Source organism: Nicotiana tabacum, chromosome 15 (assembly GCF_000715075.1).
Source record: "Nicotiana tabacum cultivar K326 chromosome 15, ASM71507v2, whole genome shotgun sequence".
Classification (NCBI taxonomy): Eukaryota; Viridiplantae; Streptophyta; class Magnoliopsida; order Solanales; family Solanaceae; genus Nicotiana; species Nicotiana tabacum.
In genome coordinates, this window is record NC_134094.1 from 47861406 (window position 1) to 47882859 (window position 21454).

General features: G+C 39.2%; 1 protein-coding gene across 1 annotated transcript in view; it reads right to left on the reverse strand.

Annotated features, from left to right (window-relative positions):
* Positions 1 to 5764: 5764 nt before the first annotated feature.
* LOC142169614 (uncharacterized) overlaps positions 5765 to 21454 on the reverse strand; it is a 61927-nt gene continuing 46237 nt past the window's right edge. Inside the window, exon 3 of the mRNA XM_075231503.1 lies at positions 5765 to 5911. Within this exon, the coding sequence (XP_075087604.1) occupies positions 5765 to 5911 (147 nt within the window). The remainder of the gene's footprint in view (positions 5912 to 21454) is intronic.

Below are 21454 nucleotides of genomic sequence, written 5' to 3' on the forward strand. Positions count from 1 at the left end.
TATTTACCTACATGCACGTGCTTATGTTCATCATACTTCTGCTAGTCTAGTAATGCCCATGAACCTTTACCTGCTCTTTAGTTGAGAAAGTTTCATGCTGAATTTACTATGTCCTTTGCTGAAATCTTCTCTTGATAGTTTGAATCATGTCTGCCTTAATAATTTAGCAACTTGAGTGAACAATGTTGAACATAGGATCTAAAATGGGATGTTTACTAGTGTAACCTGGTCACTCACATGTTTAAGTAAATTCACCAAGACATGTTTGTCTTCTCTCACCCACTGAGAATGAATATCCCCATCCACTGTCTCATATTTGATTGATATCCTTGTCTATAAGAATTTACTCAAGAATCTGAAATTGTTTGGAAACATGACAAACTACGACTAGATATCATGCTAGTAGGTTTGAACTAGACTAAAAATGACCTTCCCACTTACATTATTATCTCTGCTGGTTGTTGTTATCTTTGGGAAGCCTGAACAAGGCTGTCAGTACAGGTGTTTGGTGAAGTAAGGTCTCGTCCATGTATATGCTTACCTTACACTGTTCTAGAGATTACTGAAATTTTAGTTGAAGTGCTATAAACCTAGTTAAGGATCCTAAAATGTTGAACCCTCAGTAGAACTAATAAAACTAATACATATGTCTTTCCCTATCAATTACCAATTCATTTACCACTAACTCTCTTTATTTTTATATATGAGTGATAACCTTCCTAAGTGTCTTGATGCATGCTATAATCAACCTTAAGGTCATTGATATTACTGGACCATATAAGTCTACTTGCAGTAACTTGCCTTTTTATTTAGGGTTCTGATAAAAGATCCTAAAGTCAATATTGTGATTAGTTCTGAACTTTGCAAATGCTTGCAATCTAGTGATGATATTCTCTATAGTTTTTGTTGATGTTCTGTGTTCCTGAATCTTTGTGTCCACTGATGCTTCCATGTTAACTACTAAGTTGACACCTCATTTATGTCTAAACATTTGAGAAAGAGTAAGCGTGGGCGGTTAAGGGTATTTGGGTGTGAAACCTGGTATGTGGTTAAGATACCCTTCCCTGACACAAGCACTACTCGGGGTCTATGAGACCGTTATGAACTCTAAAGTACCAAGGGTCCAAAGGGGGATTTTATCCATGAATAAGGTTTTAATCTAAGCCTTTGTTCATTGACTCTTTTTAATCCTCATAGGATTAACACAAATGAGATTGGATTTAATATATTCTGTAGCTTTATTATCACTCGTGATTTATTATTGTTATGCATTATATTGATTTCCAAAAATTATCTTCTTATTTCATTCGTGTGCATATTTGAACTAGGACTTCTGAGTTCTTTAAACTTAAGCCCAAGCTCCAGCCTTGGTTGCTTTTCCTGGAGTCTGCTACTCGTGTGAAAATCTTCAGGGCCTGACTATCCATTTGCACAATATTAAGAGTCCAGCCCTTTCCTCCCTCTCACATTTTTAAATGGTAAATATTATCTTTTTCAGTTATTCTTTGTATATATTTTGAAGCTAACATTGCTATTGAATATTGTTTGATGTTTTGATTGTTTAGGAGACGTAGGCCAACCAAGTCTTACAGGTAAAAAAGACGACATAGGATTATAGACTTGCCTTTTTTTTCATTACTCTAATACATTTGAGCTTTAATAATTTAAACTAATCTTTCAATGAATAAATCGTTTACTTATGTTTTTCCACTAACAATTTCAGTTATTGCAGGTTCAAAACGATAACCAATTATGTTTTGGAATATCATCATACGGGTCACGTAAAACACAACCATTGCTCTAAAAAATAATAAAAGCAACCACGCACAACCATTCTTACAAATAAGCTTGAAACATATGGCATTTCAACAAGATGAGGTATAATTGTTTTCAATTAAAGCATATTTTAGTAATCTCTTATTCATTAAGTCTCACGAACGAATGTCATTCTTTTCAAAAGAAATACATAACCTTTTTCAATACAATGCGTTTTCAAAGAAGACTTAGATGTTTTTATAAATCTTACTTTGTAACTTTAGCCATTAATTAACTAGAATAAAGGTATTTCTTTCCTCGAACCTAGCCAAAGTTTAAGGAGCGACCTCAGGTAGATTTAAAGGGATGCCTAACACCTTCCCTTTAGAATAACTAGAACCCGAACCCAAATCTCACCGGTTAGCAGACCATTAGGATAATAATCTTACAAAAATATAAGTATCCTAATATATCTTAAATATTAGGTGGGAACTCTCTTTTATCAATATCAGAAGAACCACTAGTTATACTTTGTTTAGACGTGTGCAAAATAAGGTGCAATAACATGACGACGCTGATGGGGATCTTTACACTTAGGTTATAACCTTAGCAGATTTAGGCTAGACCCGAAATTTGGGGATGTTTGTTTATATTATTCTTTTACTGTGCTTAATTTTGAAAAATATGTGTTTACTTGTCTTACTTGTTTGTATTTCTATGACCTGTCAAACATGTACTTACTTGCCTATTGTTGCTATCACCATTATTTGTTACTGCTTTATACACTATCATTATATTTTTCCTATTGAGTCTTGGCCATACACAATCACACACAAATGACACGCGAGGGTTGCCTTTTACACCCCTCCCAACTTTCTTTTAAAATTTTCTACTTTCAGAGAACGGATTTGTCAAGTCAACTGACATAATATCTCGCAGTTATTCAGTCCAACATTAAAATTAGGAAACACTCTACTCTAGCAAACGTAGGTCATGCTGCATAAACTTTAGATAAGTTGATCCTTAGTATTGACTCACGATTATGAAAGCTACAGTAATGTCAACGATTCATGTACCCAACGACATGTCTTTTGTAAAACGATGAACCAATTCAGATAAGACGCTAAAGATCCGAAGCAAACACTTACCAAAAGTTTTCACCTCTTTAGATAGAAATCAACCGCAATGTCCCGGAGATTAACATGGTCATGGGTGCACCACACAAGCTGAAGCAGTAGTAGAGAAACATTCGATGGGAGCACATGGACGAGATTAGAACACACCTGGGAAAACTAACCACCTTGATGAACATCCGAGCTGACAAAGTCCTTACTAGACTGCTAATACATTTTTCGGACCCATCTATGGTTGTTTTCAAGTTTGTCGATTAGGAGTTGGTACCAACACTGGAGGAGATCACTAGCTTCACGGAGTTATCATTTGCCGGACAAAAACCAATACTGCCAGTTGCCATGCCTGATCACAGGTTCCTCCATGCATTGGGTCTGACAAACAATAAGAATCTAAGAAACATCAAAGATCGATGGGTGAGTATGGACCAACTATTCGACAGGTTCGGACACCGAGAGAGCTATGAGTGGCATCTTAAAAAATTCCAATGTGATCAAGCAGCATGGGAGAGCCTCCACCCTCTAACCTTTTCTCTAGCAATATTGGGATTGCTAGTTTTCCCGCAAAGAAAAGGGCGAATCAACGTGAACTTGCTGCCCCTAGTCTTGGCAAACTTTCGAGGGAATCTGCAAGTAACCCTCATTCATATGATATTGGCAGAGACATTTCGAGCACTGTCAGCATGCTCTAGAGGATATTATTTTTTCAAAGGCTGTAACTTACTACTCCAGATGTGGGCCACAAAATATTTCTTTTAGATGGAGACAACCGTCGAATATTTTGTTGGCCCCAGTAACATGATCAAGAGCCATAACAAAAGGATGAGACACTGGTTACACCGCATGGGCAAGAGGAGTGGCAAGAGATACTGACCCGTCTGAGCGGATAGTTCGTGAATTGGAAATATTCATGGTTAAGTGGCAGGGCAATCTTGAGAAGCCAGAGAAAGTACTTCATCGAGTTAGTGGGACTTGAAGAAATTTAGCTGTACTTACCTCTGAGGATTCTAAGGCAATTTTTTCTAATTCAATACGTGCCCCGCTGGTTAAGGAAAACTTTTTATGAAGATGATTACAACCGACAAATTCCAATCCCGAGGGTGAGGAGGCTCCATTATGAATGGAACGACATGATCATGATTCCAATAGGGCAAAATCTCTGGTGCACACCTGAGTATTTCGTGTGTATCAAGAGAAGGATTAGTTGGCCAGACCTAGCAGAGAGGTATTGACCAGACTGGAGGATTAAGCAAGTAATTGAATACATATGGATTGAGTAAAAAAATAGAGCCAGAGGTGGATCCTGAGGAGGAACCAGAGTACAACAATGACGAGGAGGAAGAGGAAGTTGAAGAAGACCCTGAAGAGGAATCTGAAGAAGAAATCTTGGGAAGTGACTCCGGGGACAATTATTAAGTTGCTGGGTTATTTCCCTTTATCTTGTACCCTTTTTTTCATTTCCCTAAGGGCAAACCTATGAACCCATGTAATCTTTGTTAACTTTGAAAATAATGTTGTAACCACGACTCCCGTCTTACTGTAATCCAAAGCCTATCAATAAAAACTAAAGGTTGCTCCGGATCAAAATGTGTCAGAATCTGATTGTTCATCAAACATTCGCGACATTGGTTTACCTCTGGCAAAGAGAGGTTTGTCGTATCTTAGGAGACACGCTTATCTAAATACTTGAATTAATTGCTCTATGTGCTTATATTTGTGCAATCTCTGAAACTAACTTCTACTTTTCCTTATTTTCTCGCTTTATTATTTAATTTTATTCCTAAAATCAGAGGTTTGTTTGTGTTGATACGTAAAACTGGCTAAGCCACCGTACAATCTGAGATCCAAGGGAAAGATGTCTGCAATCGAAGACCCGACCAAAAATGCTCTAGTGGTAGCCGACAACCCAGGGCAATCGGGGAAAAGGATGATACTTGCAATGATGATACTCGCAATTATTTTATCCTCCCTTTATAATCATATCGCTTTATTACTCAAATTAATAAAAAAATTAGTGTCATAATTTGATAAATGAGGTGTTTAAATAATTACTCACAATAATTTATAATATATTTGATGATTATATTTTATTATATTCAATTAGAATTAATTAAGTCTAATTAACTTAATCTTTAAAGGGGTTAAAAACTAAAAAGGCTATAATTGTAATTAATTAACTAAATTCAATGTGGCTATGAATTACATTTTATTTCAGCTAATTTAGCCTAAAATACAAGACCAGTATCAGTCCGGAACCAACCCCCTCTATCCAAGATGAATATTCATGCCAATCTCTCTAAGCCAATCAAAGCATGCCACATCACCCGTCTTCCTCGCTCACAGAGAAAACACAAATAGATTCGGACCGTTGATTGAACTCATCAACGGTCCGTGGTTAATCTCTATTTTTCTCTTTTCCTTAATTTTGCTGAGACCTCATCTCGGTCGTTGATTATAGGGATCCAACGACCGTCTCTTTTTATAATAAAAATATTTCATTAAATTCTTATGCCTTGAATTATCAGGGTCATTGCTCAAACGACCCAACGACCCAGATTCCATCTCCCACTTTTAATTCAGAGACCACCCCTGAACCCTAATCATCCTTTCTGTCCCTGCTTAACCACAAATCCTACATAAACTTTCCCTTTCATTACCCTAATTTGAATCTCTAACCCAGAAGACTTAGACATAGAGGTGAAACCTGGAATTTCATCTGTCCTTCCTTTGTTTCTTCGAATCGGAGCATGCATTGTTATTATCCCCCTTCATCATCATTATTCGTTGTCTAGAGGTCAAACGCAATGACCTCTGGACATTAGGGCTTGAACAATAGACCAAAAGCTTCAACGATCAACCTCCTAGTACTCAGGTAAAACTTATACTGTTTTCCCCTCTTTTCCCTCTGATTTCACTTTCTTACTATCGTCATCCATTTTATTATCACTCTCCACTATCTGTTCAAACTCAATCGAAACCCTAAGTGGCTTGAATGCAACTATAAATAGGGCATACAATATTTCTACCTAACAAACAGTAAGAGCCATAAAGGTTTACCCATAACTCGAGGTTTTGTGTTGCCGAGGTAGGCTAATGTGTTTGAGGCTAATGTATGGACTTTTTGGGTGATGCAATGCATTGGGAAGTTGGAAGAAGAAGTTTTGCTGAACATGTCATTTATGCGGTCCATTATGCGATCGCAGAATCACTTCGCAGACCGCAGATCGGCCGCATAATGCAACAGAACCAGAGCCAAATTTTGAAGGATATTTTGCGGTCAGTTATGCGGCCGCAGAATCATTTCGCGGGTTGCACATTTATCACATATCTAGCATGAGAAATTTTGGAAGAAAAATTCTGCGATACATTATGCGACCACATAACTGTTTTATGGGCTGCAGAAAGCCCGCAGACTTGTGCAGGCCAGCCTAGTTTTTGGGACCCTTTCTCCGGTCCATTTTGTGGGCCGCAGACCTGATCTGCGGTGCATTCTATGACCGCAGAGTTGAGTTCGGAGGTCCATTTTTTATTTTTATAAACCGACCCATTTTGATTAAATGCTATTGGGGCTCGTTTAGATGGCAAAAATATGGCGTTTAGAGAGAGGGAAAGGGAGCTAGAGAGAGAAGGAAGGGCACTAACATCTCCATACATCAAATCCTTGCTCAAGCCTTGAAATTCAATAAGGAAAACTCACAACGTCTTCATCTAAGAGGTAAGATTCTACTCCCTAGCCCTCAATTTCGGGATTAGGACTGAAAGTAGGTAATGAGAAGTGTGATTCTTGGGTGTGGGAGTTGTCCCTTTTGCTTGCATATACCAGCAAAGGTTGTGGGGAGGTTGTTGAACTCAAATGGGTGAACATTGGATTGTGGGATGAAGGAAGTCCACCATAAAAGAACCTTGAAATCATATTGCACACCTAGTGTTTAATAAAATGTCTAAAAGGGTTGAACTCTTAAAACCACTTCCTGATTATGGTTCAGCTTTGTCATATATCTAATATATTGAAGTCTCTAGGATTTCTGGAACCTCGTAGTAAATTAAGGAAAGATCAAGCAAGGTATGTTGACTAAACTTCTCTCATAGAATCGAATTCCATGATGTTCTTGTAAGTTTCAAGCGTGACTTGTCCAAGTCCCTACTCCTCTTATTTCGAGTTATTCCTAAGACACTCAGTTATTCCAGATAAGCATTGTGTCGAGAAATATGTGCTCAAAATGTGTTTCAATTACTCCTATCGTATTATGCTCTCCTTCAGAAATGTATTCAAGTATGGTTTATGCATCGTAATGCTATGACTTCAATCCATGTTTCAAATGCAAGATTTATTATGCCTTATTCTTGGAAGGAAAACTCAGTGTGTTTAAGACTTCTATTGCTCATATACATGTTTAAAGTATTGATTACAAATGCCCTTATTATTGATAATCTATGAGATATAAAATATGGCCATCGTGCCAAAAATAGAAATTACACTTGTGGCTAATAGTGCAAATAAAATGAAAAGAATGTGGGAGAGATTATGAAATTAGCTGTAAGTTCTTTATATAATAAATGATTTGGGAGTATCATTAGTCGCCGAGGAAGGGTAGGTTGAAACAACCTAACCCTGAAACTACACGTGCCGGTGTAGGTGTGATTGAGAGGTAAATACCCATATTAATGTGATGAAATTATTTCCCTTGATTGGGATGAGATTGTTGCTAACCTTGGATTGGATGTCGACTCACACGACACATATGGGGAGACAACCTAGCCGATCGGGTCGAGATCGGATGCCATGCTGCGTACATTGTGGTATTGTAGTTGGATGTCTTGTGGTGAGACGGCTTAACCGATCGGGCTGAGATCGAACTCTGTGCTAAATAGCACAATGATATTGTGATTGGATGTCTTTGGGTGAGACGGCTTAGCCGATCGAGCCGTGATCGGACTACATGCAAAAAAAAATACTGTGCCATATCGGTGCTAAAGATCTCCCGACTTAAAAATAATGATATTTACTTGGAAAATTATATTTCTCTTAACTTGATGCTTTAATATTATTTGAGGCCCTCTTTGATTGAATGTTTCTTTCTCCTGGTATTGTTTCTTGATTCATTGAAAGGGTATTTAGTCTTACATAGTAGTACTCTTCCATATGTACTAACGTCCTTTTTTGCCGGGGGCGCTGCATCTTTAATGGATGTAGGTGGTTCCACAACATGCGGCATCCATCAGCGATAGCGGTACACCCTCTTCTCAGCTGACTTGGTGAGCCCGATTTCATATCGGGATCTTGAACCTTTTGCTCCTTATGTACAGGGTTTTGAGATATAGCCGGAGCTTTGTTAACGACACCATCATATTACTCTTTTGTATCCATTAGAGGCTCCGTAGACATAGTGTGGGTTTGTATCTTGGATTGCATAAATCAACTTGAAACACTTGTTCCACTTCTAAAGCTACGAATGTGTAAAATATTTTGGGAAATCATGAATGAAGTTCTAATGGTAATGAAATTGGTGTTGTTCATGTAATCTTCTCATTGTCTAATTAATGGAATACGTCTTCACTTTACTCGTGGGTAAGGCCGAGTAGAAAGTATCAAGTAGGCTTGCATGACCAGGATATCTCGATTGAGCGCCGGCATGCTCCCCGAAGTCAGGGCATGACACAGACACCAATATTCTTAGCATCACCAGGAATCACATTGAAAGAATTGAAAAGTTCAAGTTTTTCTTCTAGGTATTAAGCTCCAGTAGCTTCTCCCTAATTTCTCTTTTCCTCTATTCATTTCTGCTATAGTTTAATTTATGTATGTGGTTCTTTTTGGTTTGGACTCCTAAATAACTAACAATCGACTTTTGCATGGTTTGCTGTTATACAGAAGGTTAGTGTTTACTGACCCTCTCTCTATCTCTTAATTGTGAAATTTAGTGATGTTTTACTGTTAATCACCTTTTGTTTATGATATACATCAGTTTACATGACTATATTTGTTATATTTTGTTTGTTGTATTCAATTTCCACTGTCGAGTTGATAATTTTTTGATAAATTATGATTTTCGGATACTTCTATTTGTTCTATGTTGTTAATAATTTTTTATCTTTAATGATTTTTGGTCTCCCAAATGTTAGCCAATTAAAATGTTTTCATGATATTGATACTTTTCTGAACAAATCATGTTGAACCTTTTATGATTGGTTGAACTAAGCCTTATGTTAATACTATGTATGGTTTATCTCTGTTAGTTAAATGATAGCTATACTACCATGTTTAGCTAACCTAATTGAGCTATGCTCTTAAACTTCTCATAATATCCTGTTTGATGCACTGTGCTATATTGATCCTTACATTTGTGATATTATGCCGCCCAATTTTGATTCAATAAAAATGATCCTCATCACAATTCATGACATACATTTAATCTGTTTGCTTTGCTGACCTTAATTGAATATTTTTGTTATAGAAACTATGTATGTTATATATACTTAAGAGTTCATGCAAGTCTATCATTATAGTTTGAACTTATGTGATTAACCTATCAGCACAGTCATCACATTATCTGCTCGCTTGATCTGTCATTATTTTATGACCATGAAACTCAGTAGAAACCTAAATGTATATTGGTTGAGTGACATTTTTTCAACCTCCATGCATGTTCTCCTAGTCCAATAATGCCCATGAACCTTTACCTGTTATTTAGTTGAGAAAGTTTCATGCTGAAATTACTATGTCCTTTGCTAAAAACTTCTCTTGATAGTTTGAATCCTATCTGCATTAATAATTTAGCAACTTGAGTGAACAATGCTGAACATATGATCTAAAATGGGAAGTTTACTGGTATAACCTGGTCACTCACATGTTTAAGTAAATTCCCTAAGACCTGTTTGTCTTGTTCTCACCTAGTAAGAATGAACATCCCTACCCACAGTCTTATATCTGGTTGATATCCTTGGCTATAAAAATTTAATCAAAAATTTGTGTTTTTTGGAAACTTGACAAACTACAAGTAGATATCATGCTACTAGGTTTGAACTAGACTAAAGCTGACCTTCCTACTTACATTGATATCTCTGCCGGTTGTTATTCTCTTTGGGAAGCCTAAACAAGGCCATCACTACGTATGTTTAGTAAAGTAAGGTCTCAGCCATGTATATCCTTACCTTGGACTGTACTGGAGACTACTGAAATGTCTGTTGAAGTGCTACGAACCTAGTTAAGGATCCTAAAATTTTGAACCCTCAGTAAAACTAATGAAACTGGTGCATATGTCTTTCCCTGTCACTTACTAATGGTTAGACCACTTAACCAGGCACTTCTGAACCTAAATTGGTTTACTGATAGTATGCCACTAAGTCTCCTTGTTTTTATATCTGTGTGATAACCTTCTTAAGTGTCCTGTTGCATGCTATAATCAACCATAAGGTCATTGATATTACTGGAACCTATAAGTCTACTTCCAGTAACTTGCTTTTATATTTAGGGATCTGATAAAAGCTCCTAAAGTCAATGTTGTGATTAGTTCTGAACTCTTCATATCCTTTCACTCTGATGGTAATATTCTCTATAATTTTTGTTGAAATTCTGTCTATCTGATCCTTTGTGTCTACTGTTGCTTTTATGTTAACTACTAAGTTGACACTTCATTTGTGTTTAAAACATTGAGGAAGAGTAAGCGTGGATGGCTAAGGGTATTTAGGTGTGAAACCTTGTTAGTGGTCAAGATACCCTTCCCTGACACAAGCACTGCTCGGGATCCATGAAATCTTTGTAAAGTCTGAAGTGTCAGGGGTCCAAAGGGGGATTTGTTCTTGTTATACCTTATATTGATTTCAACTAATTATCTTCTCATTTCTTTCGTGTGCATGTTTGAACTGGACCTGATGAGTTCCTTAAACTCGGGCCCATGCTCTAGCCTAGGTTGCTTTTCCCACTCGTTGGAGTCTGTTGCTCGTGTGAAAATCTGCTGGGCCTGACTATCCATTGGTCCAATATCAAGAGTCCAGCCCTTTTATCACTCTCACATTTTAAATAATAAATATTATATGTTTCAGTAATTCTGTGTATATGTTTTGAAGCTAGCTTTGCTATTGATTATTGTTTGATGTTTTGATTGTTTAGGAGACGTTGGCAAACCAAGGATTATATGTTAAAAAGATCAAATAGGATTATAGACTCGCCTTTTTTCATTACTCTGATACATTGAGCTCTAATAATTTAAACTAATCTTTCACTGAATAAATCATTTACTTATGTTTTTCCACTAATTATTTCAATTATTGCAAGCTGTTTGGCAGATTCAAAACGAAAATCAATTCTCTTTTGGAAAATCATCAAACGGGTCATGTAAAACACTAACATTGCTTTCAAAAATAATAAAAGCAGCCACACATAGCTGTTCTTACAAATAAGCTTGAAACATATGGCGTTTCAACAAAATTAGGTATAATCGTTTTCAATTAAAGCATATTTTAGTAATCTCTTATTCTTTAAATCTCACAAACGAATGTCATTCTTTTCAAAAGAAATACACAACCCTTTTCAAGTTAATGAGTTTTCAAACAAGCCTTAGATATTTTTATAAATCTTACTTAGTAACTTTAGTCATTAATTAACTAGGATATAGACATTTCTTTCCCCAAACCTAGCCTAAGTTTAAGGAGCTAGCTTAGGTAGATTTTAAGGGATGCCTAACATCTTTCCCTTGGAATAACTAGAACCCATACCCAAATCTCACCGGTTAGTAGACCATTAGGATAATAATCTTAAAAACACATATATACCTTAAATATTAGGTGGTGACTCTCTTTTATCAACATTAGAAGAATCACTAGTTATATATTTTTTTATCTGTGCAAACAATGATGCAACAATGGACACGGGCATACCATTAAGGCGAACAATCTCCCGAAGATAAATCCGAGCAAGCTACACTGAAGAGTAGGTAGTCCTGGGTGGAGTAAAGTGTACAGACTTAGTCAGTCTGTCCATAATGACCCACACTGCATCGAATCTTCTCAAGGTCCGTGCAACACCGACTACTAAATCCATGGTGATACACCTCCTACTTCAGCTCCGGAATATCAAGCCTCTAAAGCAAATCACCAGGTCTCTGATGCTAATACTTCACCTGCTGACAGTTCAAACACCGAAAAACATACTCAACAATATCCTTCTTCATCATCCGCCACCAATAATGCTGCCTTAAATCATGGTACTTCTTCGCGTCCCTCGGATGAATGGAATATCGCGAACTATGGGCCTCTTCCAAAATCAACTCTCGCAACCCATCCACATTTGGAACACCAATCCAACCCTGTAGCCTTAACACTCCATCATCTCCAATGGTCACCTCCTTAGCATCACCGTGTTGCATTATGTCCGTTAGGACAAGCAAGTGGGGATCATCATACAAACGCGCCTTGATGCACTCAAACAAGGATGACCGTGACACAACGAGCGAGTACCCTCCTAGGCTCCGAAATATCCAACCTCACAAAAACCAAAGCCTAAACATCCAATGCGAACGGTCTCTCCCTAACTGGAAAATAAGCAAAACTCTTCATGCTCTCAGCCTTCTTACTCAAAAGCATCGGCCAACACATTGGGCTTCATTGGGAGAAAAGAATGGTGATATCATAGTCATTTAGTAGCTCAAACCACCTCCATTGCCTTATGTTCATATCCTTTTGCTTGGATAAGTGTTGGACACTCCTGTGATCCGTGAACAACTCACACGACACGCCATAAAGATAATGCCTCCAAATCTTGAGTGCGTGAACAATGGTTGCTAACTCCAAATCGTGCACTGGGTCGTTCTTCTCATGGGGATTCAACTGACGTGAATCATAAATAATAACTCTACCCTCCTGCATCAACACACATCTAATGCCAATCCATGAAGCATCATAACAGACTGTATAAGAACCCAATCCCGAAGGTAAAACTAGAACTGGAGGTGAAAGTTCTCCTCACACTCATCAAACCACCTCAATGGGGCACCCTTCCACGTCAATCTAGTCAAAGGGGCTGTTGCAGATGATAACCCCTCCACAAAACGGTAATAATACTCAACCAACCCAATGAAACTCTGGATGTCAGTAGTAGTAGATGGTCTGGGCCAACTCTGAACTACCTCAATCTTCTTCAGATCAACCATAATCCCTTCACTAGATACCACATGGCCTAAGAATGCCCCCAAGTCTAACAAAAATTCTCACTTGGAGAATTTAGCATATAACTTCTTTTCCCTCAATGTCTGGAGCACGATCCTCAGATGCTACTCATGATCATCTCAGCTATGAGAATACATCAATATATCATCAATGAAGACTGTGACGAAGGAATCAAGATAGGGCTGATATACGCTGTTTATCAAGTGCATAAAAGTTGTTGGGTTATCCCAATAGACATTACCTAAAACTCAAAGTGACCATAGCGGGTCCTAAAAATCATCTTCAGAATATCTGAAGCTCGGATCTTCAACTGATGGTACCCCAATCTCAAATCAATTTTTAAGAATACCCTACCACCCTGAAGTGGATCAAACAAATCATCAATACGAGACAGTGGGTACTTATTCTTGATAGTAACCTTGTTCAACTGCCTATAGTCAATGCACATCCTCATAGAACCATCCTTCTTCTTCACAATAGTACCGGTGCACCCAGGATGACACATATGCCATATGAAACCCTTATCAAGTAACTCCTCTAACTATTCCTTTAACTCCTTCAACTCGACCGGTGCCATGTGATATGGTGGAATAGAGATGGGCTGAGTGCCCGGCACCAAATCAATACATAAATCAATATCCTTGTCGAGTGGTATGCCCAGCAGGTCTGTAGGAAACATATATGGGAACTCCCTCACTATTGAGACTGACTCAACAGTAGGAGTATCAGCAGTAACATCCCTCACGAAGGCTAAATATGCAAAACACCCCTTCTTAACCATCTATTGAGCCTTCAAATTGGAAATTACTCTACTGGGAGTGTGACTAAGGGAACCTCTCCATTCCAACCTAGGCAACCCCAGCTTTGCCAATGTCATGGCTTTAGCATGATAATCAAGAATATCATGGTACGGAGATAGCCAATCCATATCCAAAATTACCTCAAAATAAACCATACTGAGCTATAAAAGATTGACTCTAGTCTCATAACCCCCAATGGTAACCACACACGACCTATATACACGATCCCCATAATTGAATCACCCACCGGTGTGGACACATGAACAAACATATCTAATGAATCATGAGGCATATCCAAATAACGAGAAAAATAGGGTGACACATAAGATTAAGTGGAACCAGGGTCAAATAACACTGAAGCATCCTTGTGCAGACTGAAATAATACCTCTGGTCACAGCGTCGGAAGAAACTAGTCTTAGCCTGGTGGGAAATGCATAGCGACAGGCTTGACCTCTGTCCGACTGACCTCCCCTTCTTGGGCAACCTTTGAATGACTGAGCCCTACCCCTAGCTAGTTGTGCGGGTGGTGTAGCAACTGGTGATGATATCATAGGCTGCAAGCTTTATTGTGGAACCCTACTGAGAAGTGTCTGCTCCCTAGAAACAACCCATATGATGAAGCTGGTGACCTTGATAACCCAAATAACTATATATGGAACCTTGAGTAGATGGATCATGATAAGAACTCTATGCCGGTAGGGCATTAAATGATGACTGACCTGGGCGAGCACTGTATGAACTATGGCTAACTGATGAACCACGAGGAATTTGACAAGCTTCCTGAGTGAGCCTAAAACGACGACCTCTATTGTGATAAGACTGACCTCCAAATGAGGAACCACTAAAACCACCGGAACCACAAGTACTCTTGGCCTCCCGCTCCTCACGCTCTAGCAATCTCAACTAGCTAGTCAAACCTAGCATCAATCTCGGCCTCTCGAGCCAAACTGTAACATAGACCATAGTTTAGGCCATCAATGGACCTCCTGATCTTCTCCATCTCAATGGGAACTAACCATATTGTATGACGTGCCAAATCTGCAAATCTCATCTCGTATTGGGTCACAATCATACCATCCTAGCATAGCTACTCAAAATCCCTATGCAACTCTTCTCTGCGAGTATGTGGAACGAACTTCTCTAAGAAGAGAATGGAGAACTGATGCCATGAAAGTGGTGTTGCGCTAGTTGGTCTGCCCAACGCATAGGTTTGCCACCATCTGTAGGCTGCCCCTATTAACTAATAAGTAGCAAAGTAAACTCCACTAGTTTCCACAATACCCGTTGTGCAAAGAACCCGATGACACCGATCCAGAAAACCCTGAGCATCCTCTAGCTCTCCTACACTGAACTCGAGAGGATCATGCCTCTTAAATCGCTCCAACCTCTTTTTCTCCTTATCGAACATAGATAGATCAACCTTGGCCCGAGCAGTAATAACTGGCTGAATTGGTAGCATCCCTGGTGTTTGATAACTCTGAGCTAGCTGCTCTTGTGTACGGGTAGTGGGAGTTTGGGCTCCTCCCCCAGCTTGTGAGGTAGGTGGTGCAACTGGTATCGTACTCGCTTGAGCCAAGCTTGTGCACACGCTCAAGATATGAGCCAAGGCTTCCTAAAGTCTAGGTATGATAATAGGTACCGCAGGTGTCTAAGCTAGTCCCACCTGCTCAACTGTATCCGGAACCTACTCCTCTACTGGAGCAACTGGTGGCTCCACACGTGCTGCTCGAGCTGTAGAGCGAGCCCTACCTCGGCCTCTTGCGGTGGTACTGGTGCCTGCCCACCCCATCCGGCTGAACGTGTCTTTACCATCTATGAGAGAATAGAAAAGTAAAGGTTCAAACTTCGGAAATAACAAATTTGCACGACAAGAATGCATGAAAGTGAAGTTTTTCCTAACAGTTCGGTAGCCTCTAGAAGATAAGTACAAAAGTCTTTTAACCGACCCACAAGACTCTACTAAACTTGTTTAGGACCCGTAGAACCTATGAACCTAGGGCTCTGATACCAATTTGTCACGGCTTAAAACCACCAACCGGTCGTGGAGGCGGCTAACAAACTTGCTAGGCAAGTCAAACATAACAATAACGAATCATAACAATAGAAATGGCAAAAATGATACAAGTGTAAAGCCATCAACATAACATAATAGCGTTGATACATAATAGATCCACAAAACTAGTAAATATATAGTCATGAGCTCTAAAAGGGAAATACAAGTCTAGAATACTGAATAACGATACTATCTGAATGAAAGACAACAATACATATGAAAAGAGACGTCAAGACTACGGTCGAGATGCAACTCTAGCTCGTCTCTTGGATGAAAAACTCAGCAACAAGCCTCAGCTACTTGTGGTTCGGTCCAACATCTGGATCTGCACAATTAAGTGTAGAGTATAGTATGAGTACCACCGACCCCATGTACTTACCAAGTATCATAACTAAACTCGGCAAGGTAAAAGAAGCAAGAATTATAGAGGATACTCACTAATCACCTATACAATTCATCAATCCAACAAGTACAGAACAATAATATGATTAAGTCATGAATCACAGAAAGAACCACCTTGTTAATCGAAATTACATAACATACTCTGCTCAGACAACAATCCAGTATATAAAGAACATATGCAAATAAATCAGGTAAACAACCAAGGAAATTGCAAGTAAAGATGAAATGCAATAGCCAAGTCAAACACTAGCCATCTTTTCCTAAGAATCTAACCAAACCAAACTACTGATCAATTTTCTTCAAACCGCGTGTACACCATCAAGAAGAAACATGAGAGGGTGATCCTATGGGGATGGATCCATATCTACACGATGCACTGTGTAATCACGTGCTAGTATTCATAATTTGTCAGGCATGGTCAAAGGATCAATATTACAATGCTGCACGGACAATTCACATGCCAATATCGCAATCTACCCGGCATGTCACAGACTCAGTATCACAATCCGTCCGGTATGGTCACATGCTCAATATCATAATCCGCCCGGCGTGTTCACAAACTCAATTCACAATCCGTCCGACATGGTCACATGCTCAATATCACAATCTGCCCGGCGTGGTCACATGCTACCAGTCCAATCCATATCATAAGAAAGCATATATACAAGAATATATGTACATGATCGATGAACATCAAATTTCGCACTCTTTGACTGGCATAAGTGACATGCTAAGGTGTAAGCATGTGTAAAGTGTGCTATCATAGCTCGAAGCATGCAAATACATCCGAAAGTAGCAATTATCAGGTTCAATCAGGTGATTAACCTCTATGTAACCTCAAACATGGCTCAAATAGCTCAAAACAGAGGTACAAATATAAGAAACATCACATCATTAAACATAACAATCAATTCAGGCATATCATAGCCTAAGCACTACCCCAAGCATAAACAATACCCCGGTGCACGCACATGGGATCAACCCCACACATATGCACCACCCATAGCACGCGGCTATCACAAATAACTTAGGCAACTAATGCCTCAACCATGTTTAGGTAAGATACTTATCTCAAGCAGGCCAAATCAGTACTTCAAGAAGCCCTTTTCTTGTGAATCAACTTCCGGACGGCTCGAATCTAGCCAAAATAACTTAATAATATGAATTGAAGCTATAGGAAACAAGCTCAAATAATAAAGCTACGATCTTGGTTCATTTATGCAAAGTCAACCCCAGGCCCGCACCACGAAATCCGACAAAACTTACAAATTCCGAACACCCATTCCGATACAAGTCCAAATATATGTGTTTCATCCAATTCCAACCTCAAATCGACTCTAACATCATCAAATCTCAAACTCCAAAATTGTAGACCAAAAACCCCCCCAAATCCCATCTTCAATTCAAATAAATTAAGTGTACTAATATATGGGTAATAAATATCTATCACCAAAAGCAAATAAGGATTAGTTAACCCTTAAATTTTGATGAAACACCCTCCAAAAATCGCCTCCAATCGAGCTCCACAACTCCAAAAATAAGCAAATGACCAAACCGTTCGAGTTAAATATTTTGCCCAGCTAAACCGCATCTATGGGCCAAAATGTCGCACCTATGATGGTGCTTCTACTGTGCATTCCTCACATCTGCGAAGTCCACTTAAAATTCGGCAAACCGCACGTACGGTCGCCTACCAGCATCTGCGGTCGCGCTTCTGCGCCTTCTACATCGCAGATGCGATTTCGCATCTGCGCCCATGCCTCTGCTTCTGCTGTCCTAGCCTCCTCAACCGAGCTTTGCTTATGTGGTCCCATGTCCGCATGCAGACTCGCACCTGTGGCACTTCCTTCGCAGATGCGAAAGCACCAAAAATCAGAAACCTCCAGCCATGCCAACTTAACAAAATGATCTGAAAACTCATCCGAAACACACTCGAGCCCCCTTGGAACCCATCCAATTACACCAATAATTCCCAAAACATAACACAGACCTACTCGAGGCCTCAAATCACACAAAACAATATCAAAACTATGAATCGCATCTAAATTCAAGCCTAAGGAAACTAATGTTATTTCCGACTTCCTAAACTCACGCCGAACCTCATCATATCAAATCAGAATGACCTCAAATTTTGTATTGTAATTGTCATGCCCCAACCTCGGGGAGCGTGACCGCACTCAACCGAGATAACCCGTCTACCCAACTCACCCATAAATATGGAGAAGATAAACTTCATTAATTAATACTAAGAGGGTTCATGAACAATACTAATTCCATCACCATTAGTTACTTCATTTATAATGTCTCAAAATACATACACTTTCATAGTTTGAAGTGTAACATGTAATACACATACGACATTACTATCTTGACTTTCGCAATACCAATACACAACCCACACCATATCTACGGAGTCTCTAATAGATACAAAAGAGTACAATGATAGTACCGACAATAAGGCTCCGGCGATACCTCAAAACATAATACACACAAAACAAAAGATGCACGACCCCGAAATGAAGTGGGGCTCACCAAGTCAACTGGGAAGAGAGTGTACCGCTATCACTGGTCAATACTTTCCGTTGTAGAACCACCTGCATCCATTAAAGATGTAGTGCCCAAGGAAAAAATTAACGTTAGTACATGTCGAATAGTACTAGTATGAAAACCAAATACCTATGCAAGGACTTGAAAATATAACATGAATATGATGAACCATGGTAACAATAAAAGGCTTAGATAGTCGTTAAAGCCAAAGCAAATTTATTAAGAGCTTTCAATAATATTGATAAATTTTTAAGTCAGGGATCCTCTAGAACTACCTTTACACAAAGCGGCCCTGCCGCCTCATCCCAATGTATGCGGGTGGAGGTGCAATCACAATACCAAAAACTCTACACAAAGTGGCCCCGCCGCATCACCCCAATGTATGCAGGTAGAGGTGTATTCATAATACCACAAACACTACACAAAGCGGCCCTGCCGCCTCACCCCCAATGTATGCGGGTGGGGGTGTATTCATAATACCACAACTCTACACAAAGTAGCCCCGCTGCCTCACCCCAATGTATGCGGGTGGAGGTGTATTCACAATACCACAAACTCTACACAAAGCGCCCCTGCCGCCTCACCCCAATATATGCAGTGGAGGTGTATTCACAATGCCACACTTAGGATTCCCAAAACGATAATAGTTTGCACAAAAGAGTTCCCTATCAATTCAATCATTTGGCACCTTTAGCCTTAGCAAGTGTAAGTTCATAATGTTTCATCATATCAGAAATAAGTGTTTAATCACATTGATTTCATACAAGATCTTCTTCCCAAAAGGGGTATAACATAATTAAGTCAAAAATAGAGAATCATTAACACACGAGGGTCCTAACATGTTATGCCAATCGGGAATCAATTTTACTATTTTGAATACCATATATCAGTAGCATTCCATGTTCGAACTTCACATAATGGAGTTTTGTAAAAACACGGGAATTCCAATACCAGAAAAAGAGTTTAGCCTTCATACCTCGAAAGAGCTTTTCAAGTGCCACAATAATGTCCCAACACTCCTAACGATGCCAATCTATAAAGGAGGAGAGAATTATAAGCACGATTAGAGGAATTCGCATGGCAAGGGCTGTTACAACTATGACCCGACCTTTCCCTCAACTAATTCAACAACAAAACCACCCAAGATTGTTCAACAGCTTCCCCACAATCCCTATTAGCTCATGCATGTGATAAATTCTACCATCATCACCCACCATCAACCCAAACCCTAAATAGAAGATTTGGGGGAATAAATTCTTACCTTTTGAAGCCCTAGAAATTTCCTTTTGATGAAATTCCCAAGGTTTGATCAGAGTAGAGTAGTGAAATCCTTAATCCTTCCTTTCCTCTCTCTAGAATAGCCCTCTGCTCTCTATAAAATATCAGGTAGTCCCTACAAAATTGAACCCTTATGCTAGATTAATTAAATGGGGGTCGGGTTATAAGATCGGAAAAATGGAGCCCCGACACAGATCTGGTCCGCAATATGGACCGCATAATGGCCCTCCAGAACTGAGCATTTCTGCTTCTCTCTATGATAGGTCTGCAGTCCACAAACCAATTTTGCAGTCGCATAATGCACCGCAGAACCTCATGTTGGATCTGTGATGGGATTTGTGGCCCGCAAAATGGTTCTGCAGCCGCATAATGGGCCGCATAATGGTCCTCAAAATTGGCAAATCTTTTTGCTTCAATTCGCGACCGATCTGCGGTCCGCAAACTGGTTATGCGCTCGCATAGTGGACCGCAGAACTGCCATGTTCTGCAAACCTTTTCCTTCAACTTCTCGACGCACTGAGCAACCCCAAAAGTCCATACCATAAAAACGTTTTCTATAATTACCTCGGCACCACAAAACCTCGGCTTTTAGGTAAACTATTACGGGGCCTTAAATTGTAGTGATTCGACCAGTGATTTTGAGAATTTTCATTTAGTTCGGTGGTTTTAGGTCATTAGTAGGTTCATATGGTGTATAATGTTGATTATTGACAAGTTGTTACATATGGGCACTTGTGGTGAGAGTTGTTATTGTGATGTGATATTGACCGTATGCGGTGGTATAAGGCTAGGGTCTATTATGCATGCGGCAGTATAAGGTGGGACTTATGTGCGTGTTGCTTGTAGGGAAACTACGTGAAGCCAGGCGGCATCACAAGGTGGACTAAAGTATGTGTAGCTATTTCGGGCAAAAATATTTTCAAAACTATTTAAATGTAAGGCTCACGTGGTGGTATAAGGAAACATTATGATTGTGATTGTGATTGTGAATTGTGAATACGAGGAGGTACCTCAGTTATGATTCTTATTGTACACGAGGCGGTACCTCGTTGGGATTCTTTTGTTTATCTCGTGTTGCAAAGAGTTTTGGTGGGAACACTTCTTCTTGTTTGTTCTTCCTTGCTCTATCAGTTTTTGTCCGTATATAATCATTGTGGTTCTCTTTAATTGATTTCTTTATGTTATTTCCATGCTTACAATTCCGGTATTAGCTCATGCTTTTCACTTGCTTGTACGAGTTATTTCTCCGCCTTCCATTATTTATCCTTATTATATTTTCATACTGTTTATTTATGTCCTAGTAGGTGTCTTGACCTGGTCTTGT